Source organism: Salvelinus namaycush, chromosome 3, assembly GCF_016432855.1.
Source record: "Salvelinus namaycush isolate Seneca chromosome 3, SaNama_1.0, whole genome shotgun sequence".
NCBI lineage: Eukaryota > Metazoa > Chordata > Actinopteri > Salmoniformes > Salmonidae > Salvelinus > Salvelinus namaycush.
Window position 1 is genome coordinate 56,562,452 of NC_052309.1, and position 24,491 is coordinate 56,586,942.

The window sequence follows — 24,491 nt, forward strand, 5'->3', positions numbered from 1 at the left end:
CTATGACTTTCTCTGAACTGAAGGCCATTAGGTCAATATTAGGCTGTTCCAAGATGTGAAATATCTTCATGCCTTGAAGAGCCTACAGTCATAATGGTCAATTTTGAATGAGGAAAAAATTATTACAGGGGCAGTTTGGTAAAAATGAATCCCATCTGGAAAAACTGACATGCCGTGGTAAATTATAGCCGCCTTTCTATACTAATCCTGTGCAAATAGGGCTTAAACCATTTGTGTGGTGATGCGTGGCATAGTTTACTATTAAAGATTAGTGGTTCAAATCAGTTTATGGTGAAATTCACATGCTTGTCATACCTTTAAATAAATCTAAATGAACAAGATTCCTTTTCAATCATTTCACCTTCGCTCTTGCACAGAAAATAAGAGTTCTGGCGGCATGAGGTTGAGTTTAAAACTTTATTTTTGTATGATTTTTCAATTTTTTTTGTATTTTAATAGTTTCATTATTTATTAATGGTTACCTGTAAAAGGAGGAGATGGGGAGGAAGTGGGTCAGGTTAAAAGGGAGCCAGTTTCATTGATAACTCCTATAATTCTCTGCAGAGTCTCTTCAGTCTACTGTGAGACGATGCTTTCGCCATGTCAATCCTCTCAACTTAAAAATGGATCCAGCTAGCGAGGACGACTTAGTCTTTCTAGGCTTGAATAAAAACAAAATAAGTCAATTTTTTTCTCCGTCCCAAACAGAGTAGCAGAAAGGGAGCCTTTGATGGGCTCTCTTTAACTAAAAGGACTCTAGGGAAAAAAAACAAGTTGCTTATTTTGTGGGCGAGAGGGAAGTGTGGCTGCGGTGGTTCCAGAAGGGTGCTTCAGTTCTCAGACCAGTTTAGCCGATCAGAGAACAACTTGATTGGGTCAGTCAAAGACTCAGTGAGGGACTGGAGGCCTCAGCTCCCCTCTTCCATCCTGTGTCCTGCTTCTTCTGTGGTCCTCATGGGGTAGGTAGGGGTGTCAGTTTCCAGGGGGGTGGAAGGAGAGCTGCTGGGTGGGGTGAGCCTGCACCTGTACAGCTAGAACACAGAACAACAGTCACTGACAAAGATCTGTAAATGTAAAGCTAATTTCTATTGGAGATGTAGTTTCATGACTTGAAGTTACTTACCCTGTGGGTGTTGGATGTAGTAGTGTTGGTGCGCCCCCTGCTGGGGGGGAGGGCCGTGCTGCTGGGCAGAGCCTGGGCCTTGCTGTGGCGGCGGGGCGTAGTGCAGCATCATCTGGGGCGGGCCGTGGCCTCCTTGGTGGTGGGGGCCAGACATACCTTGGGCAACATGGGCCTGGAGAAAGAGCGAGATGGTGTCATCCCTTTCTAAAAAACATTTAAATTCAAGATTTTCCGTCAAAATGGGTGGTTCCTTGTAGAACGCCGACTTTTTGGAGCTCCAAATCTGACTAAGATCATGACATGGTGCCAGAAGTGCTTCAACATCAAATATAAGACAGGAGTGATTATTTCACAGAATATAATGTTCCGAGCTGTCAGTTTAGAGTGAACAAAAGTAGCTAACAGTGCTCTCCTGTCTCGTCATTGAGCAGAGCAGCCCCAGCTGAGCCGTAGTTATTGATACCCAGACTTAGAGCCACCATAAGCTGTGCGCAGGGAGCGAGTGACAGGAGCAGCTAATGGATTTACTAATGGAGGTTATTTCGGGCAGGGCCGGGGCCTTACATTTGGCAGAAGCAATCGGGCCTGGGTAGGGCCTGAACGTCACGGGCTCTGGCTTAAAGTTATGCAGGGAATGAAGCTGTTGCTTGGTTCCTTGATCTGATCTACATAGGCTACGCAAAGTAGCATTGATAACCAACTACAATCTCAGTGACTGTTTAAAAAAAACATTGTTGCCTTAAACAAAATACCTTTGTGTGAATTCTATTAAGTAATAACTGATTCCAGGCTATTTTGAAACAGTAAAAACAGCTCGTAGCCATGTGCCTTTCCTCTGATATACCACTATTTTAGGCTGATATGGGAGCAAGTCTCACTAGTCTTGAACTTTAAAGCAGCATATCAAATTGAGATAATGTTGTAGGTTACACTGGCAAGTATAACAACTATAATATACTATCAAGGGAAGACTAACGTAACTTCACCACAAATGGGAGTCTAGGAAACACGGACTGGTGAGGAAATCCTGTTACCCACTGCTCCCCCCCAAAAAATTTGGAATAAAAATCTGACTCCACCCACGCACGTAGATCAACGGCGTGAATCAGCCTTACGTAATTGAAACAAAAGTGCTACATATATTGTTGTATCATTGTTTGCTTAGATCTGTTACTCTCTGGCGAGTTGAATGTATGTGGGCTGTGGGTCCAGAGTAGTCTGGTGTTTTACCTGTGTGAGCTGTCCCAGGCCGGGGTAGTGTTGGGCCATGGGCTGGTGGGTGGGCAGGCTGTAGCCCTGCATGGGGTAAGAGGCCTGGGGAGAGCTGTGGCCAGGGGGCATGTTAGGAGGTGTGGGTGCTGGCAGGGGCCCAGCGTGGTACATGGACTGGGGCTGGGGGCCTCCCTGGCCCGACTGAAGAGGGGAAGACAAATGTGTTAGGAAATCACATACGTGAGACAAACACTATATTCACACACACAGGAACAAACAGTAGACTAAAAACAGGTTGGTCAGGATATATGGTCAGGACTATTTAAGGAGAACATTCAACTTTAAACATTTTGCATCTTGAGATTAAAGTTATTCACGGTTTTACTGCAAGATATGAATTGCCACACCAATCTTAATTTAAATGACATTTTATTAAAAACAGAAATTAAGTAAATACCCCACATTAACATAAATTACAAGGTAAACTCAGTGTTTCGTAATCCTGGTCCTGGGGACCCAAAGGGGTGAACATTTGTTTTTGCTCTAGCAGTAGACAATCTTTGATGATTTGAGTCAATACATTTCGGAATATTGTTTGATTCCATGAGGGTCCTATATCATATTTGGACCAGAATGAGGCTCCCCACTACCTATTGCTGCAGTAATGATTCACCATCTTCAGATGTTTTCATAATTTACAGTATCTGCAGTAATCACAAAAAAGCCTAGGCAAATTAGGGAGCCAAATGAACTGTTGCAATTTGATAGTATACACATATTGACAAGAGTCCATCAGTCTGGCAAGCCCCGACATCCTACGAAAGGAAATATTTTGTTTTACTTGTCCCGATGCGATACCATGTACATATGGTATCATACTTTGCATGATTTATGAATGACAAACGGATATAGATCGACTTTATTCAGTCAGTTCGACACCTTTTTATAAACTAGTCAACACTTGTTCAGTTGTCAACCAAAGCACACTAGGCTAAATAGCCTATGCGCCATGACGCTGCGTGGCTGGCTACGTAAACAAAAATGCAAAGAAAACAATAATTAGGCGAAGTGGATTTCAACTCATCGTTACCACTTACATTATATGGGACGTGTAAAGACATTTGAATGCAACCAACCACAGCGCACACAAGTTGTAAAGGCAGGCGGGACAGACAGCAGACTGCGTTTACCCGTTATCGCTCGCTTTGACTGACTGGCGCCTATCCTATCAATAGATCGCTAGAAGATCCATATTGTTCATTCTAGCGGGACAGGGCTCGACGGACAAGTAGCCTAGTTAATGAAGTGGAAAAAGTAGAGTGTTAAATGAGTCTAACCGGCTGATTAGCCGACGGCCGGTGCTAATGGAAAACACTGAACAGGGGCCTTACAGTGATTTTTGAACTTTTCCTGTTGAAAATAAATATTCCAAGTATAAATACTGTAAAGTACCCACAACTAAAGGGTAAATATGTTGAGCAAAATAGTTTTTTTTTTACACTGCAAAGGAGTAGGGCATTGAAGGAGTCGGTCTGATAGGAATTTGTGATGTCATCGGCCTCCCCCTTGCTTGTGGAGCAATAGAGAACAAAAAGAGGGAAGCCCACCCTGCCACTTGTGCCATGTCATGAGGAAAGCTGGACCACCTATTGAGATGTGCCTTTTTGTTTTTTATTTAACAAGGCAAGTCAGTTAAGAACAAATTCTTATTTACAATGACGGCCTAGGAACAGTGGGTTAAATGCCATGTTCAGGGGCAGAACGACAGATATTTACCTTGTCAGCTCGGGGATTTGATCTAGCAACCTTTCGGTTACTGGCTCTAACCACTAGGCTACCCGCCGCCCCTTTAAATTTTTTTTTTTTTTTTAAACCTTTATTTAACCAGGTAGGCCAGTTGAGAACAAGTTCTCATTTACAACTGCGACCTGGCCAAGATAAAGCAAAGCAGTGCGACACAAACAGCTACACATGGAACAAACAAACGTACAGTCAACACAGAAAAATAGTCTATATACAGTGTGTGCAAATGGCGTGAGGTGGTAAGGCAATAAATAGGCCATAGTAGCGAAGCAATTACAATTTAGCAATTTACCTGCCGCTCCTGTTAAGAGGTGAAAAGATTAGTGGACTATTGGGGACTAAGATTAGGATTAGGCACAATAGTGGATTTTGCGGTTCGCCTTCAAAATAAAAGTACGACAATTCTACTATATGTATTCATTTGCATCACTGTCAATGACATACTTTTATTTTGAAGGCAAACCGCAAATTCAACTATTGTGCCTAATCCTTATCGTGGCTAGCTTCATAACACATCACCCGGTCCGGTTGAGCCTCACTAGCCAGATGAAGCTAGCTGGCTGCTTATAACGTTTTCTTTGGGTAACTGGCTGCTATTTATTTTCATGACCTGAAGTTCAATTTCAATAGGCGAACAGCAAGTGGCTACCTAGCTAACACTTACAAGGATCCCTAAATCATTGCTAAGAATAATGAAAATAACTGCAGTTTCTACTGGTCATTGTTGTATTGGTGCTAGCCAGGTACCAAGCTAAAGCTAGCTATCCCAGAAGTTGCGTTTGAACAAATTATGCTTTATTACCAACGCGGTATTGTAAACACATCGTTCGTGGCCGGTGTTGGCAGACTTTTTTGTACAGCTTGGACACGCAAAAACCCAAACGGCGTTCCATAGTATGCATGTCGTGGAGCTAATAACAGTGACTCTATTACTGTGTAACTCCGGTAGGGCAACATCTGAAAAATAGCGCACTTGGTAGTGTGTACCGGTGCTCGACCAGTCGGCGAAAGCCAACATCACCCACGACAGAGAACGGTTGATTGTCAAGGGCAATGAATTCCATTATCATGGATTTCGCCTTTGTTGTCTCGCTGAAATTTTGTTCCTCTTTCAAATGACTGATCGACCCACACAGCAGACATGGTGGGCTAGTTTTGGAATGCTATTTTGCAAGTATAGCGCAAAATGTTACGTGGCGTCACATGTACCTACGTTATATACAGTGGGGAGAACAAGTATTTGATACACTGCAGGTTTTCCTACAGTATGTAGAGGTCTGTAATTTTTTATCATAGGTACACTTCAACTGTGAGAGACGGAATCTAAAACAAAAAAAAAAACACCTACCAACCAGTAAGAATTCCAGCTCTCACAGACCTGTTAGTTTTTCTTTAAGAAGCCCTCCTGTTCTCCACTCATTACCTGTATTTACTGCACCTGTTTGAACTCGTTACCTGTATAAAAGACACCTGTCCACACACTCAATCAAACAGACTCCAACCTCTCCACAATGGCCAAGACCAGAGAGCTGTGTAAGCACATCAGGGATAAAATTGTAGACCCGCACAAGGCTGGGATGGGCTACAGGACAATAGGCAAGCAGCTTGGTGAGAAGGCAACAACTGTTGGCGCAATTATTAGAAAATGGAAGAAGTTCAAGATGACGGTCAATCACCCTCGGTCTGGGGCTCCATGCAAGATCTCACCTCGTGGGCCATCAATGATCATGAGGAAGGTGAGGGATCAGCCCAGAACTACACGACAGGACCTGGTCAATGACCTGAAGAGAGCTGGGACCACAGTCTCAAAGAAAACCATTAGTAACACACTACGCCGTCATGGATTGAAATCCTGCAGCGCACGCAAGGTCCCCCTGCTCAAGCCAACGCATGTCCAGGCCCGTCTGAAGTTTGCCAATGACCATCTGGATGATCCAGAGGAGGAATGGGAGAAGGTCATGTGGTCTGATTAGACCAAAAAGCTCTATTTTTGTCTCAACTCCACTCGCCGTGTTTGGAGGAAGAAGGATGAGTACAACCCCAAGAACACCATCCCAACCGTGAAGCATGGAGGTGGAAACATCATTCTTTGGGGATGCTTTTCTGCAAAGGGGACAGGACGACTGCACCGTATTGAGGGGAGGATGGATGGGGCCATGTATCGCAAGATCTTGGCCAACAACCTCCTTCCCTCAGTAAGAGCATTGAAGATGGGTCGTGGCTGGGTCTTCCAGCATGACAAGGACCCGAAACACACAGCCAGGGCAACTAAGGAGTGGCTCTGTAAGAAGCATCTCAAGGTCCTGGAGTGGCCTAGCCAGTCTCCAGACCTGAACCCAATAGAAAATCTTTGGAGGGAGCTGAAAGTCCGTATTGCCCAGCGACAGCCCCGAAACCTGAAGGATCTGGAGAAGGTCTGTATGGAGGAGTGGGCCAAAATCCCTGCTGCAGTGTGTGCAAACCTGGTCAAGAACTACAGGAAACGTATGATCTCTGTAATTGCAAACATTAAGTTCTGCTTTTCTGATGTATCAAATACTTATGTCATGCAATAAAATGCAAATTAATTACTTAAATCATACAATGTGATTTTCTGGATTTGATTTTTTTTTTTGGATTCCGTCTCACAGTTGAAGTGATAAAAATTACAGACCTATACATGCTTTGTAAGTAGGAAAACCTGCAAAATCGGCAGTGTATCAAATATTTCTCACCACTGTACGTATGCACGTCAGCTTTGACATCGGTTTTGCACATCGCATAAACTCAACATTGGCAGATACCGATGTTGGCATTTTTAGCTAATATTGTCCGATTCCGATATCGTGTATCCCTACTACTTTACTTTCATGAAAACAAATCTAAATCTCAGAGGAGGGAACAAGGCGAGCCATGCGGCTCTACCAAAAAGATGCTACTTACTAAATAAATCACGTGGTTAATCCAAAATCTGAATTAAAATTATAATCTAAAAGTTACAATTCAGCTAATGCAAAAGCACTAGCCTCTGTCACATGGACACAGATATACCGTGATCCATTGGCAGCTAAAGAAATGAGCGCATGGAATTCAGATAGGTCCACTTGCTGCATTGGCCTGTAAGCTATAACTTTCATCGTCAACTAAGTAAAATACATAGTCCTAAAGCCGACAAATAAAAACAGGAAGAAATATCCTGATGAGAATGCAGGTTCTTTCAATCGCATTAATCTCTCTACTCCGCCTTTCTATCGGTCTTGACTTGAGCTATCACTAGTGAAGTGTAACAATGTATCAACTACTCTATTCCGGGCCCAGAGCTCGGGACAGACAGACTTTTTTTTGAATGTTTCCACTGGATATATGAGATCATGATAAGCAGACTTACAGAAGCGCAGCTTATTAGTGGTGTAAGGGGTGAGTTAAGACAATCAGACATCCTCAACTGGGCACTTTCCTACATTTGCGGGCAGCAGGCCAGGTAGGCCTACTTCTGTGTGTGCTCAACATCATCAGGACAGAGAAACCAGACATGCTCACATGGAGCACTCCAAACAAAAGACAAAATGCTTACTAAACTTTCTCACAAGTGTAGCAGGTTGTGAAAAGTAAATGACTAATGCATAACAAAAATGTATGTAACCAAATGACGGGGATTAACGGTACATTTACTAGGCTCACTGGTTACATATGTAACGGGGAATTGATCAAAATAAACTAAGGGCCAACAATTCACACAATTTGCAAGAATTGGCGGGAGACAGCTGAGCGCATGCATTCTGGAGAGAGACGCCCATATCGGCACCACACAGCCCTCCCCTTGTCTCAACATTTTAAATGATACTCTAGACACATCATCTTTACACATTTTAGCTATTCACTGACAGCCGCAACTTAATAATCATCTAGTTCTACCACGCTTGCAACCCAAATAGCCATAGCCCTACACACTCCACAGATAAAAAAAAAAAAGAAAAAAAAAAGAAGCTAACGATACTCTGTGGCTAAGTCATGCTCTCTGGTGAAGTATTTTTTAGTATTTTATTTAGAATGGAGTAACTATATAATTTTTGCAAAACATCAATTTAGGGGTACAGTGCACCCACAAACTTTCTTTTCCAATTGGCTTGGAACCAGAAATGTTTATATAATGATGCACATGTCTCCGCTCTAACGATGGGAGTTGTCCCAAAGGTGGGAATAGAGAAGCACTGTATTTTTATTGAACCTTTATTTAACTAGGCAAGTCAGTTAAGAACAAATTCTTATTTACAATGACAGCCTAGCCCAGACGACACTGGGCCAATTGTCCGCCGCCCTATGGGACTCCCAATCACGGCCGGTTGTGATACAGCCTGAAATCGAACCAGGGTCTGTAGTGACGCCTCTAGCACTGAGATGCAGTGCCTTAAAACGCTGCGCCACTTGGGAGCCCCTGCATGAGTCAACATACCCTGAAAACCTTGCGGTCAAACAGGGAAATGGTTGTTTTTCCACCATTCATTTTTTCCATAATGCTATTTAGAAATACTTAAAATAACATTGACGTTTTGATAACTGAAAATCTCTCTAGGACAAGGCGACTTTTTTCTAAACCAATATATTCGCCTGTATTTACCCCCGGCAAAATAAAATGCGGCTATCATTAAAAACTACAAATGCCATGATGATCTGGTCCAGACTGCCGAATCGAGGCAAAGGTAAAAATCTCTGGATTAACTATCTAATGTTAGCTAAATGTAATAATGAATAGGCTACATTTCTTTAAATTGACAATTCTGTGAACCGTCTTGTGCAAGTTTCACATTGACACAATACCGGTTAGCAAAGGTGTCAGCTAGAGATGACATGCAGGAGCTTGCAGGGATTTGTAATCTTGCATGATGTCTACTTTAATGTTTATTAGCATTTTCCAATCAGTGTAAAGAGAGCTGAATATATTGATAAAAGTCACCTTGTACGAGAGAAAAGTCATGTCAGGTTAAGCAAAAGAAAAGCGATTGGAACCATTTCCCTGTTTGACCGCTAGGTTTTATGGGTATTATGACACTGTGGGGCTCTATGCAGTCGACAACACATACTGAGACAGAGGGGCGCCGTTTCGCTCGCTTGGATGCTATATCTGAGATTGATGCGTCTCTGTCGGCGTGCGTCTCGGTGAAATAAAATATCAATATTTAATTTGGATTGGCGAGGTGGTACGGGGTAGGGTGGGCCAGGCCCACTAAGGCCTGCCCATAACACCAGCCCTGACTAAGCCAAACATCTGAACAGATTCTCTCTTCAATCAAAATCTCTCTCAAGCCACCAGTTCTGGTTATAGATCGCACGTTCACGACCCATAGAGATGTATAAAAGGGCACACGTTCTACTAGATGGGAAAAACCCTCTATGGGCTTTGCTATCACAGAAGCGATCAATAGCAAAGATCAGAGGTGCGCCCTCTATACATTTCTGTGGACAGCAGCAGTCATGACATTTCTCTAAAAACAGCCTTTCTCCGCTTGCTTGAGAACTAAATGAGGGAACAGGTCAAGATCGGATCATGGAAACACGTGCCCGATTCTGAAAGTAACGTGTAAAAAGACTACTCATTAAAGTAATCTGATTATGTAACAAGTTACTTTACTTAAAGCATAACGCCCTACACTGCTGGAGTGCCACATTATTTACAGGTTCCTCACAGGAAACATGCAGCAAAGACACCGACAAGACAGAATCTGTCCTACACCATTACGTGAATTGCTCCCCCCCCCCCTACACACACACACACACACAGCCTAGCGGTTAAAGCGTTGGGCCAGTAAGCGAAAGATAGCTGGTTTGAATACTCGAGCTGACAAAGTGAAATCTGTTGATGTGACCCTGCTTCAGGGGCGCCGTACTACCATGGCTGACCCAGTAAAATAACACATTTTACTGCACCTATCCGGTGTATGTGACAAAACAAACACACAGCTGGGCCTGTTGGTTTACCTGTCCGTGCCCAGGGCTGGGGGCAGTGTGCTGGGGAGGGGGCTGGCTCCCAGTAGGTGTGCTGGAGGGCTGCGGAGGGTGCATGGAGCTAGAATGGTGGGAGAACTGCTGGGGAGCTAAGAGAAAGATGAAAGACTAACTTGAACCTGAAGAATGTGGATTCAAACCAAAGAGCCTTGAACAATGACAGTCTTAGAATAAATGAATTGTATTGATGCGACTGCCTGTAAGCAGGACGTTGTCCTGTACACGACTAAAATGATGAAGTCTTGCTGAGTGTACTTTTAAACAGAGATGGTGTGTTATCTTACCATACATGGCCGGTTGTGGTCCCGGGGGCCCCTCTGTCTGTCCGGGGTACTGAGGGCCTGGGGGGCCCAGAGCCTGGGGGTGGCCCGCCTGAGTCAACATCCTGGCCCCACCCTGCAGCATGGAGTACATCGGCTATAGAGCGAGCAAGCGAGCGAGAGGGAGAGGATAAAGAACGAAAGGAGGAAAAAGAGTGCGATAAGAACATTTAATTATATGAACAAAACATATATATTTAAAAAAATCCTATGCAGGTCAGGCTTCTATTGAAACAAAACTTCCATCCACAACACACATTTGGGTCTCCGGACCTACGCTGTTATAAGCGTGGATAAGTATTAGCGCCAGCACCACTAGCACAATAGTTACCTGTCCGGGGTAGTGGGGCATGCCCTGGATGACCTGACTGTACTGCAGGTAGGCCTGGGGGTAGGGGGAGGCCACCAGGGGAGGGCCTGCTGCAGACGCTGCAGCCTGGAGCATCTGGGGCTGAGAAGAGCCGTGGTGGTCCGGACGAGGGCCTACCACCTGGCCTGGGGGGGGAGAGAGGGTTATTAATTCTTTACTTGTTGATTTCAAAATGTTCCCCAGTTGCTAAATTAAAAAAGAGAAAGGTTAGGACAGTGTTGCGACCAACCTATTGATTAGGCAACAAAATGGTGTGAGTGTGTGTACCTTTAGCTCTGGGATACTTCCCCTGCTGGACTGTGGACATGGTGTACTGATACATCTGGGGAGGCTGGGAAACAAAAGGACGGTTAGACCCCAACATCAAGTTTATACACACGCCATTTGTTTTTTTTACACCCCAGACACACTAATGCTTATTTTTCACAGAGACCAAAGTCAAACACAGCCTCAGTCTTACCTGTACAGAGTGTCCCTGTATCTGTACGGGGGAGAGGTAGGACAGGTAGGGGGTGCTGTAGATGGCCTGTTGTCCCGGGGGGGGCTGGAGCACCACGGAGGGGCTGAGAGGAGTGGGCCGTGGGGGGGTGGGGGCTGGGGACGGCTTCACCTGGGGAGGAGAGAAGGTGCACAGTTTAGGTTGGTTTGTGAGATAATGTGTGTGTTTAGTTGAACAAATCACGCACAGTTACATTTGGTGTGTGAGTTGGCGTGAACATAGTTGAACTCCTGGCCAAACAGGTTGTTGTGAGAGAATTTGTTCTCAACTACTTCCCTGTGTGTGTGTGTGTGTGTGTGTGCGTGTGCGTGTGCGTGTGCGTGAGAGAGAGACAGACCAGGGTCATGGGTGCCTTGAAGACGAACTCTTTGGCGTTGGGGTTCAGCGTCGACTTCTTCACCTGGCTAAAAACACACAGAAGGAGAGCGAGATGACTACTCCAAATCATCTTTCAAATCCCTTTTCCATACACAACACGGCGACTACCGTGCCCACCTGAGCATGGGGCTCACTTTTGACTTAACACTGTATCAACATATTGTTATGTACGGTATTGTAAGATCCAGATCCTGCATAATACCTACAGATAAGTGTGTCAACACATCTTATCAACACTAGGGGTGTAAAGGTACTATAGGGGTGTAAGGGTACTATAGGGGTGTACAGGGACCTCGGTTCGGTCCGCACTGTGAACCTGTACCTTTCTTTGTGCGTTTGCAACCAAGAGGGAAAGGGGAATTTACCACATACGACTGGGAAAAACCCACTTGAACAGTCCTCAAGCTGGTAATTACTAGTGGGGAAACTCATCTATCATCCTGAGCACCCACTTCTCCCACATGTTGACCTCTGACATCACTTATTAAGGAAATGGTCTCTAAAACAGCATTTTCGGCAGTTAAATGCAACAAAACATTATTTATAAAAAGCAATTTACTCATGTGTTTAAACTCTACCATTTGTTTACAAGCACGATAGCTGTACTTTTAGTTTATGGTTGACAGTTTGTTGGCCATTGGCCGTTTGGCAGTTTGCAACGAGTTCAAATTACATGAATGCATCCAACTAGTATTTACGACTTCACAACGGGTAACTTCCCACCTCCCACATGGTTACAAACGCAGCATCGGAGTAGAAACTTGAGACCCAACACAACAATCCAGTCAAAACAGACAATGCAAGGAACATTGTGAATGACATTACATTTTTCCTGTGACCCAACAACCGTAATATGTACCGAACCGTGGGTTTGGTGAACCGTTAAACCCCCTAATCAACACTACTACATATAACAGATGAACTGTAGGTATTAGGTTGACTTAGGAGTAGACTATTGTACTACACTGTGGAATAATGTACTGTAATGTACTGTACTTACTCAGCCACGCCCTCCACTCGCTCGCCGCCCTCCTCGCTGCCAGGGGTCCTGGCTGGCTGGGGTGTCCCCGCAGCCTGTCTGTCTTGACCTGATGACTGAGAGGTGGTGTTGGGGGCTGGAGAGGGGGTAGGGGTAGTGGGGTTCGGGGTGAAGGAGGACCCCTCTCCAGTCTGGGGGTCCTGGGAGGGGGTGTGGCCTGGGGCGGGTATAGACTCGGCTGTGGTGGCGGAGTCTGATGGGGAGGGCTGGGCGGGATCTGAGGAAGTGGGGCCAGCAGAAGGGGAGGAGCTGGGCTGGAGCTGTGGAAGAGAGCGAGAGTGTCAGAATCAGATAAGACACATGGGGTCACACACAGGCACGCATGGACACGAGACACACACTTACCCTGAACTCTTTACCAAATTTCCGGAGCTCCTCCAACTGTGTTCTCTGCAGGACTGAGGGAACTGAGGGGGAGAGAAAATCATGGAAAGAAAAATCTACTTTTCAAAAGACCTGAGATGAGGGGAAGGACAGGGACCAGTCAAATGGAGAGGAAGTGAGAGAGCTAACCTTTGCCGCTCTTGCCGTCCTGAGGGCTGACTGGGCCTTCTGTCCTCTCCTTAGCCGCTGAGCTCAGGATCTCATTCACTGAGAGTGAGAGAAAAAGATAGCAAGAGACAGATGGAGAAATATTGATGTAGAAAAAGGAACAGAAATCATTAAATTATTCACAAAATTAACTTCAATAGAACAATAAATAAGAATAATAGTGTAGTAATCCTCCTCCTCACCATCCACAGTGAACAGAGGGGTGGGGCCAGAGGACTTGGGTGTTGCCGAGGCGATCGAGGAGGAGGAAGTGTCCAGGTAGGCAGGGCCAGCCAGAACGGGGTCGTCTAGTTTTGGAGAGCGAGAGACTGGGGGGAGAGGGAAAGAAGGGAAAAGGAGAGGGATGTGAATAGTCTAGAATATGAGTGGTGGAAATGTGTGTTTGTGTGCACTTTCAGATGAGGTATGTGTGTGTACCTGCAGGTGAGGACTGGGAACTTGGGTTGCGCAGAGTTCTATTGGTCTGTACAGCTCTCTGGGCTTTGGGAGAAGTTCTGGATGACACTGATGCACAGAAAGAGCACACTTAAAACTCAATATACACAAAAACGCACACTCCCTCCCTCAAAATACCCAAACAGACAGAGGCCTTACCTCCGTTGACAGAAGAGCGTGAAGCATCGGCTAGAGCTTGTGGGTGAGAGATGGAGTGAGGGATCGGGTGAGAGGAGGAAGAGGAGGGGGTAGGGCTACTGGGCTGGGCCGGGGGGCTGGCTTGGGACTGGTGGGGAGAATAGGCGCCCCTGACGGACAGCGGGCTGCTCCTATCAGAACCCTGGGAGGGCCTAGAGGAGCCGGGGACTCCTGTTCGATTGGGTATTGGACCAGAGGCTCCGCCCCTCAGGCTGCTGGGGGACACACCCATCTCCCTGGCCCTCTGGGGAAGAGGAATGTATTTACCCTCCCTAGAGAGAGAGAGAAGTATAAACGCAACAATTTCAAAGATTTTACTGAGTAACAGTCAATTTAAATAAATTAGGCCCCAATCTATGGATTTCACATAACTGGGAATAGAGATATGCATCTGTTGGTCACAGATAACATAAATAAAAAGGTAGAGGCGTGGATCAAAAAAAACTCAGTGTCTGGTGTGACCACCATTTGCCTCATATCCTTCGCATAGAGTTGATCAGGCTGTTGATTGTGGCCTGTGGAATGTTGTCCTACTCCTCTTCAATGGCTGTGCGAAGTTGCTGGATATTGGCAGCAACTGGAACACACTGTCATACACGTTGATCCAGAACATCGCAAACATGTTCAATGGTTGACATGTCTGGTGAGTATGCAGGCCAAGAAAGAACCGGGATATTTTTTTTACCCCCTTTTCTCCCCAATTGCATGGTATTCAATGGGTAGTTACAGTCTTGTCTCATTGCTGCAACTCCCGTACGGACTCGGGAGGGGCGAAGGTCGAGAGCCATGCGTCCTCCGAAACACGACCCAGCCAAGCCGCACTGCTTCATGACATAATGCCCGCTTAACCCGGAAGCCAGACGCACCAATGTGTCGGAGGGAACACTGTACACCTGGCGACCGTGTCAGCGTGCATGCGCCCTGCCTGCCACAGGAGTCGCTAGAGCGCGATGGGACAAAGACATCCCGGCCAGCCAAACCCTCCCCTAACCCGGACGAAGCTGGGCCAATTGTGCGCCGCCACATGGGTCTCCCAGTCGCGGTCGGCTGCGACGAAGCCTGGACTCGAACCAGGATCTCTAGTGGCACAGCTAGCGCTGCGATGCAGTGCCTTGCGTCACTCGGGAGGCCTCCTGAACTGGGACATTTCAACTTCCAAGAATTGTGTACAGATCCTTGTGACATGGGGCCTTGCATTATCCTGCTGAAATATGAGGTGATGGTGGAGTAAGAATGGCATGACAATGGGCCTCAGGATCTCATCACAGTATCTCTGTGCATTCAAATTGCAATCGATAAAATGCAGTTGTGTTCATTGTCAATAGCTTATACCTGCCCATACCATAACCACACCACAACCGGGCACTCTGTTCACAATGTTGACATCAGCAGACCGCTCGCCCACACAAAGCCATACATGCTTTCTGCTATCTGCCCGGTTTAGTTGGAACCGGGATTCATCCGTGAAGAGCACACTTCTCCAGCGTGTTAGGGGCCAACAACTCTGGTGAACATCCCTGCAGTCAGCATGCCAATTGCACGCACCCTGAAAACTTGAGACACCTGTGGCATTGTGATGTGTGACAAAACTGCACATTTTAGAAATGCTCACTAACAGGGATGTAAACAAATTTGTGTACAACATTTGAGCAAAATAAGCTTCTGGTGCACATGGAAAAAAGCTCATGAAACCAACACATGCACTGAACGAAAATATAACTGCAACATGTAGAGTGTTGTGTCTGTCTGTATACAACTGATTGAGTAGCCTACATCCTCACACAGATACAGTTCTGCCAACTGTGTTTATGCATCAATGTATTGAGTGTACAACTAAGTGCCTGTACACTACCGTTCAAAAGTTTGGGGTCACTTAGAAATGTCCTTGATTTAGAAGGAAAAGCACATTTTTTGTCCATTAAAATAAACATCAAATTGATCAGAAATACAGTGTAGACATTAGTAATGCTGTAAATGACTATTGTAGCTGGAAACGGCTGTTTTTTAATGGAAAATCTACATAGGCGTACAGAGGCCCATTATCAGCTACCATCACTCCTGTGTTCCAGTGCAGCGTTGTGTTAGCTAATCCAAGTTTATCATTTTAAAAGGCTAATTGATCATTAGAAAACACTTTTGCAATTATGTTAGCACAGCTGAAAATTGTTGTTCTAATTAAAGAAGCAATAAAACTGGGCTTGAGTATCTGGAGCATCAGCATTTGTGGGTTCGATTACAGGCTCAAAACGGCCAGAAACAAATAACTTTCTTCTGAAACTCGTCAGTCTATTCTTGTTCTGAGAAATGAAGGCTATTCCATGTGAGAAATTGCCAAGAAACTGAAGATCTCATACAACGCTGTGTACTAGTCCCTTCACAGAACAGTGCAAACTGGCTCTAACCAGAATAGAAAGAGGAATGGGAGGCCCCGGTGCACAACTGAGCAAGAAGACAAGTATATTAGAGTGTCTAGTTTGAGAAATAGACGCCTCACAAGTTCTCAACTGGCAGCTTCATTAAATAGTACCCGCAAAACACCAGTCTCAACGTCAACAGTGAAGAGGCAACTCCAGGATGCTGGCCTTCTAGGCAGAGTTCCTCTGTCCAGTGTCTGTGTTCTTTTGCCCATCTTAATCTTTTATTTTTATTGGCCAGTCTGATATATGTATTTTTCTTTGCAACTCTGCCTAGAAAGCCAGCATCCCGGAGTCGCCTCGTCACTTAACGTTGAGACTGGTGGTTTGCGGGTACTATTTAATGAAGCTGCCAGTTGAGGACTTGTGAGGCGTCTGACACGTGCCATTGGAACACAGGAGTGATGGTTGCTGAAAAATGGGCCTCTGTACGCCTATGTAGATATTCCATTAAAAACCAGCCATTTCCAGCTACAAGTCATTTACAACATTAATGTCTACACTGTATTTCTGATCAATCTGATATTTCAATGGACAAAAAAATAAGTGCTTTTCTTTCCAAAACAAGGACATTTCTAAGTGACCCCAAACTTTGAACGGTAGTGTATGTCTGAGATTCCCTTACGGTCTCACCTGCTCCCGGCACTACTCTGGAATCCAGGGCTGCCCCTCTCCCTCCCCTCATCTCTCTCTCGGACCACGGCGCTGTACTTGTCCTCCTCGCTCTTATCATCGTTCTCCAGGTTGGTGCGGTGACGGTACTGGGGGCTTCCCTCGATCTCATTCGCTAGGCGAGCCGCACGTGCCTCCCGCTGCCGGAAGCCATCCGAGCTGCCCCTTTCCAGGGGAACACTGAAGAGGGAGAAAGACAGAGATAAGGCTTCCAAGGTCATTCAAAAACGTGTGAGAGAAAGGGAGATGTGAGTGAATAAGGCTGTGTTCACACAGGAAGCCCAATTCTGAACTTTTTTTCACTAATTGGTCTTTTGACCAATCAGCTCTGCCATTATAAAATAAAATTGGTCAAAAGACCAATCACATGGGAAAAAAACAACACAGAATGATACTGAGCTATATAGACAGAGTGACCTGAGCATATTCCACAATCAGAATAAAGAGCTGAGGGGAGAACACTCACGTGTACATGGAGAGGCTGGAATCATAGGTGGACGTGACGCCATACGTCTCCTCGTTAAACTTGAACATTTCGCTGGCATCCCAGCCATTAGACTGACAGAGACAGAAGAACCGTACGGTAAGTGTGTGCCTATGTCTCACCAAGTGTGTGTGTGTGAGCGCGGCAGTAACCAGGTTTCCATCCAACCATTTCATGCAGATTAATTACTTGACAAAAATTATTAAATAAAAACTCAAAAGGCCTGATATCGACAATAGAAACAGCTAATTTGTCCTAACACCATTTTTTGGTCGGTGAAATAGATTATGCCATAATTGCGATGGAAACGCTGCGATGTGCAACTATTGAAATAATAACCATCATGTCGAAATAAACTTGGGAGTCACGCAATGATATGTTACGTTCTTGTAACCCACTACCGCCACGACGTGTGAAAGCATAAAGACTTTACAGGCAGATGAAATAAGTTATGAACTTCCCGTTGTGGGTAAGTGCACGGTGAGATTCATGAAAATGTCCAATAAATATGGAGGGTGTTATTTGAACACTGGTGACATGATGATTGGCTGCCATTATAAAATAAAAATATTCTTGCTCTTATCTATATCATCATATAACCCCGTCAACTTTATCAGCAAACTTGTCTAGAGAGCATGCACTAAAACCAGATTGGGATAGTTTGCTATTTATCACAACAGTTTGTGTGACAAAACCATCGGTAGAGTAAAACATGTGATGGAAACCCACTGAACTTCTGTTTACATGGTAAATGAAGCGCAAGTGTTCATGTGCACTAGGTCATCACACAGTTGTTTTTTTTTAATCAGCAACAAGTCTGTTTGATAGAAACCCAAATGAGGTTGGATTTTTTTTATACTGCAGATTAGAATCTGTTACAAATTGGATGGAAACCTAGCTACTGTGTCTATGCATTTCTCTGCGTGTGTGAGCGCGCCTCACCGTGTCCGTCTCCAGGTCGAAGCCTTCTCCGTTGCTGTCGCCTCCGTCCCACCGCTGCAGCACCTTCTCCCGGTGTTCCCCGTTCACCCGCGATGAGCTGATTGCTGTATCTGTGAAAGCATCTACAAAGCCCCAACTTGAAGGTATAATGTGTCATCTACTAGTGGTACATAATGATACACACACACTTGGCTCACCCTCCCATCTGTCTCATTCAGTTCCACTGCTTACTTAAACACACATCCTTATCTTGAATCAGTTTCAGTCACACTGACATCGCACTCTCTCACACACACTTACCTCTGATGGCGTAGTTGAGATCCACATCTCGGCAAGTCATTGTGACCAGGTCGCTGGGGCTGAAGATCATGGTGTCTGTGATCTCCTCGATCCTGGGCAGAGAGGGGGGCAAGCCTCCCCCTCCGTCTCCATTCGCCTCTCCTCCCTCACTCCGCTTGTGGACCGCGTCGACCACCAGCTCACACTGGAGAAAAACACATTAGAACCACAGAGGTTAAGTGAAGAGCGGCTGCAGGCAGTGGTCAATGTGACCTGTGGGTGTATTCCTTACGCTGATTCTATTGCAAAACATTTTGCAACGGAATCCATTTACTCCAAACGTAAGACGTTTTGCAACGACAAGTTTCTATTGGACAATTTCAGGTCCCTCCTGGTGTTGCATGGTATACCGAAACTTCAGTAGTTTTTCGATACTAAAACATGAAAAACTGTTTGGTACTAGATTTTTTGTTACTTACGGTACTTCTGTCAAATGTGTCTCCGGATCAAGCGTCTATCAGCACAGCCGACCTCTTATTATAGTGTGCACTGTGCCTGCTCCACTTACTCATTGCTAGCCTGCACTGGGAGTCTGGGCTGCATCATGTTAGCTCCTCACTCATGCTGCACACAAGTTAACACACTTTAATAACGCGACACGATGGCATGTAGAAATGTTGAAACTGTTGCTTACTGTTCGTAAAACAATGTTAATATAGGCTAGAACACTTTACAATGCAAGATGATACCAGTAGCTTCCAGCTATTGCAGGCCAACTTTCCTTGCTAGCTGACAGGTAAAGCTAACATCAATTCACTACCCTAGTACTTTATGAACTATAGCGCCAACCATAACGCAAAATATGCTGATTTCAAAGTTGATTGCCACAAAAAACGTTATCCATTCTCATATTTCGGTCTCTCTCACAAAGATGATCTATTGCCTCGGCGAACTGACTGTGCGCCTACGGGCCGTCCCCCTCTTGCCTCGTGAATGATGTCATTCCTGGTAGACAGCGCACATTTTTATAAAATAAGCTACTTCAATGCAAATGTTGATCGGTACAATAAAATAAGTCCAAAAATGTAAGAGAAACAGATCGTCACCTGTAGCCCCATGAAATCAGCCAAAATAAGCTCAATAACTCAATGCATGCACACTCCTTTTGAATATGCATTGACCTTGTTTTTGGATAGGCCTAGGCTACATCTTAAATTTACCCAGTTTATCAAGAGATTTACCATTCAAATAAATTACCATTATGTTGTTAAGTAGTTAGATTGTTTTTACCAAAGTCAAATTGATTGTAGGATTGTGAAATTGATTCATTAATGCATACACATGGCTGTGCCTAAAAGAAAGTGTCAAAATATTTTGCTCAAAAGATGCCCAACGGTTGAATAGAACAGTAGCTGAGTTTATCGGTCTAGATCAGGTGCCATTCTGTGACTTTGGCTAATATGCTTTCTTTTCTTTTCTTTGCTGTGGTATCACTTTGGCATCTATCGTGATATATCGAGTAAACATGGTATCGAAGTTTTAAAAAATCTGGTATCATGATAACACTAGTCCCTAGAGTAAACGGTGAAAGGGGTAGCACGTAGCCTAACGGTTAAGAGCAGTGGGCCAGTAACTGAAAGGTCGCTGGTTCAAATCCCAGAGCCTATGAACAACTGCTCCCAGGGTGCCGATGACGTGAACGTTGATTAAAGCAAACCCCCGCACCCTTCTGATTCAGAGGGGTTGGGTTAAATGCGGAAGACATTTCGGTTGAATGCATTCAGATGTGCAACTGACTAGGTTTTGTAACGAATCCGACTAATGAATACACCAGAGCTCAAGGTGAACATCTGACCACAACCATGTTTCTAGGAGCGGTCTATAACGTGTCGGTATGCAGAACACCCCTGTATGGTCTAATACAAGGTAGTATACAATTACCCTTGAGCTGAGGGTCTTGAAGATGCCTTCATACACATTTCCACTCTTCACTCGGACGTCACAGGTAGAGCCCTTGAGGGATAATAATAATAATAATAATATGGTTATTGGTCATTTCATGACGATATACATTAGACAGTTGTCGACAACTTAAATAGTGGAAATAGTGCACATTAGGGCATAGTGTATGTGCTGCATCAAAGTAAGGCACCATGGTGGACCAGGCCTATTTGACAAAATGAACACTCACCACTACAGCTGTGAGATAGTGAAGCATCCTGGTGTTGTTGTAGACACCTTCAAATACCTGTTGTAAACAAGCATGTCTGACTTCAGTATGGCATGGACCTCTATGTCAAAGCTCCAAAAAATGTGACTTTACTCTAGACGCAATTTCCTTTCAACATTTTAGAGTTTACACTTTATACAATAGTGCACTAGTACGGAAGCAAACAAAGAGAAAGACAACCTACATTATGTCATCAAAAGGGTACTAGGCTATGCACTTCTGTAATACATGCTGGATAGCCTACATTTCATGATATATGACTTACGGGAGAGGACTGAGATGGCGGCTTCATTGTATTTCTTGTCCTGAATGTGAAGAGAGAACATTAGCAACAGACAAGACAAATGGGTGTAGCTGGCTCCGGGGCAAAATGCTGCAACGCAAGAAACAGGCCGGCAGCTGCACCACTTTCAATGTAGCTAACTAACATGCAAACTTGCGAAGCATTATGGACACGGGACATTTTGCGTTGATCAAATGTGGACTTTTTAGCCTGGTGGTTCTCTATCTGTCATAGGACTGCATGAAGCTAGCTAGATGATCTAGAAGACCCGTCTATGCAGCCGTAGAGCAAAAGACTTATCACCGTCACGAATCCGTGCCGACGCCGGTGATCTACGTTAGCTAGCCTTGACATTTCGTGGGGGGAGGGGGAAACAAGCTAGCCCCGTAGCGGATCATGTTCTGTTCTCTATTACAGTGCCGTACGACATTGTTTGCAAAGCTTAACCAAAACAATTGTGTTGACACAAGCTGGCTAACTAGGGTTAGCTAAAACCGAAGGTAACGTTAAAGCGATGTGGCTAACAATGTAGCTCACGTTACCTAGCGGTAGCCAGCTAACGTGCAACTATTTTAGCTAAAGTAATATAGTAACTGGCTAACAATTGAGTAACTGGCGAGATTGTCAAAAGATCAAAAATCTAAACATTAGCTAGTTTAGGTACAATACAATAGCTAGCTGTTTGTTGTCTAGTTAACGTTAGCTAGCAAGCTAAACAAGACAGCTAGTAAGGAGGAAACCAACTGCAAACTGGTAAATAATTTAAGAATGTATAGATATCGAGAGAGACCTTGAATACAATAAATAATGAACACGTATTAATACTTTTTAGTCATGTGCATCCCTGTTACTCCGCAGTCTTGTTGATTCTGTGAAAAATCACACGACTTGACAGGCCAAACAAAATCTAAAGCAAATGCTTAAAAACACAACAAAACACGGATAATCCCCTCCCCACAGAAAGTGAATGGGCATATTGGCGTCAATCAAAATGTATCGTCTATCCCATTGGTTCGGACACCGGTCAATCATAGCAATGTCGATTTAGCAGAACCTCTGTGGCCATTGGCCGCAACCCACATCAATTATATTTACTTGGTTACAATTGGCTTAAAACGACGATTTAAAGCCTCAATTTGACATGGGCACGCCCACTGTAATCCTCGTATTGACCGGTAAACCTCTATGGATATGTGGCAGATCCCCGGACTTGCTTGACGTCTGTGGCCGAACATGTGCTTACCTTCCAGGCACAGCTCTGTTGGTATTGCTCCCGCTGATATGAGGGTGCAAACCGGCTGGCCCTGCTGTTCCATTGGAGGTTTTTCGTCCGCCTGAACCGGGTTGTTGCTGGTGTGACACGTGCCAATAATTACACCTCAAGTAACAGTTATACGGATAAAATATGTCTTTAGTCTACTAAATAGTATTTGACATTACCAGATTGACTTAATTGTACACTAGCGAGGTAGCCAATGAGGACACCATCGATAAAGATCACGTTTGCTAGCCAACTTTTAGCTAGCTGCTAACAAATATCGAACCAGCTAGCTAGAATGCATACACACAGAAACCAATACATGTTGCAGCAAGTGACCATTAGCAACTTGACACAACTACAACTCACGTTCTGTCGACGAAAAGACATTGCCTCTTCGGAACTCAATCGATAGTTTATCTGGCTACTGTAGTACAGCCCTGCACGTTATAGCTAGCTAGAAGAACAAGCAATGTCCCTTCTGTAGCTAAAACTTTTAGCACGTCGTTTTCGTTTCCTCTCCGTAGATATACTCTTGCGTGTGGCTTACTCCGATTGCATGTCATTTGTAACTTGAACAAATTCTAAAACTCGGGGAAAACAAATTCGCCGGTTTGGCACCACAAAGATGCTGTAGTCTGCGCGTGGCTGACTGGGTTGATGGGGGCGTGTACGTGCGCATTCACAAATTAAGAACGTGCACGCGATAAACAGACCCCAAAACTGCGGTCATCACTAGTTTCCAGCCAAACCCCGCCTATATCTAAAATGTATCTTCTTAAAATTTGATTTTAAACCTAACCCGAACCTTAACCACATTGCTAACCATATGCCTAACCTTAAAATATGACCCAAAAACTAATTTTTGTTTTCATGAATTTTTATGACATAGCCATTGGACTTTGTGGCAACACAAAACTGCAAGAATTACTGTAACATTCCTTTACATCCTTCCCCTTTATTCAGTAAGAAACAATAACAGTGAACCAAAGCAACAACACACGAGGCCAAAATGTTTCAGTATAATTATATTGTATCATATCATCATTTAATTCAATGTAGTACCTGAAACTAACCACACAGGTTGGACAAAACCCTGCCCACCGTCAACACAAGGTCCCAGCAAAAGAGAGAGCGACAGAGACAGAAAGGCACAAATAGAGATCAGCATTTGAAACGGGTGAACAGGGGGGGGGGGGGGGGGGGGGGGGGGGGGGGGTAAGATGTGTAAAAGATGACAAAGCTCGGAGTAGAGGACAAACAGAAGAAGTGAAGGTATAAACAAAGAGAGGAAGGAGGGGGGATACAAAGAGAAAGAAAGAGGCACTGAACTGAATGGCAGAAAGACGGACATGGCCACACAACCCAGGAGTACGAGGTTGAAGGAGTACGACAGAGGTGACAACAAAGAAAGGCACAAGTAGAAAAATGTCCCCCCCCATTATATTTATCTTATTTTCTATTTCTGCACATTAAAATTAAATTTGGATGAGGTCCAGGAGGAGAGGACTGTATGAGCGTGAGGGAAAGACTGAGTATGAGGCTTAGGAATATTTTAAAAAGGCAAACAAATTTCAACTGAAATAACCGAATGGGGGCAGGAACAAGTGTTACGCATTACATGGAGTAAACAACATACAATAAAAGGCATTTTAAAAATAAAATTAATACTATTATTTCCAACCATCATCATTATTTCCTTTATCATTATTGTTAATCATATCATTATTATCAATAATAAAGTTTTTTTTTTAATCTGAAGGATAGATATAATCGCTCTCTCTACCTCTGGCCACTTCTCTACCATTAAAGAAAACCAGAAAATGAGTGGAGAGAAAAAGAGACGGAGAGAAAGAGTGAGGTTGAAAGAGTGACTGAGGTATATGTATCCTGCCTGCCAGTTCTAGCCTAGTCTCTTTGCCACCTTGTAAGTATATGGTTGTCCTCCATCTCTACCTCTGTGAAAGTGTACTGTTGGCCATTAGAATGTCTGCAGGATATTGAGGTATGGTACTGCT

At 44.5% G+C, this 24,491-nt stretch overlaps 1 protein-coding gene across 2 annotated transcripts; it reads right to left on the reverse strand.

Moving 5' to 3' along the window:
• Positions 1-403: 403 nt before the first annotated feature.
• Positions 404-23,130, reverse strand: atxn2l (ataxin 2-like). Of its 2 annotated transcripts, XM_038979107.1 has the most exons (24): positions 22,843-23,130; positions 22,459-22,565; positions 21,198-21,237; positions 20,894-20,950; positions 20,644-20,715; positions 18,724-18,907; positions 18,424-18,545; positions 17,464-17,555; positions 16,959-17,177; positions 13,873-14,183; positions 13,696-13,782; positions 13,461-13,586; positions 13,240-13,317; positions 13,072-13,133; positions 12,688-12,986; positions 11,647-11,713; positions 11,271-11,420; positions 11,078-11,141; positions 10,772-10,935; positions 10,405-10,537; positions 10,094-10,209; positions 2,354-2,536; positions 1,124-1,295; positions 404-1,031 (listed from the first exon to the last, which is right to left on the reverse strand). In XM_038979107.1, exons 1-24 carry the CDS (start codon positions 22,861-22,863, stop codon positions 973-975), a joined length of 2,985 nt encoding a protein of 994 aa, XP_038835035.1. In that variant the 5' UTR covers positions 22,864-23,130; the 3' UTR covers positions 404-972. The 2 variants fall into 2 exon arrangements, with proteins under 2 accessions (XP_038835035.1, XP_038835044.1); XM_038979116.1 differs by lacking the exons at positions 22,459-22,565; positions 22,843-23,130 and adding an exon at positions 22,041-22,159.
• Positions 23,131-24,491: the final 1,361 nt, after the last annotated feature.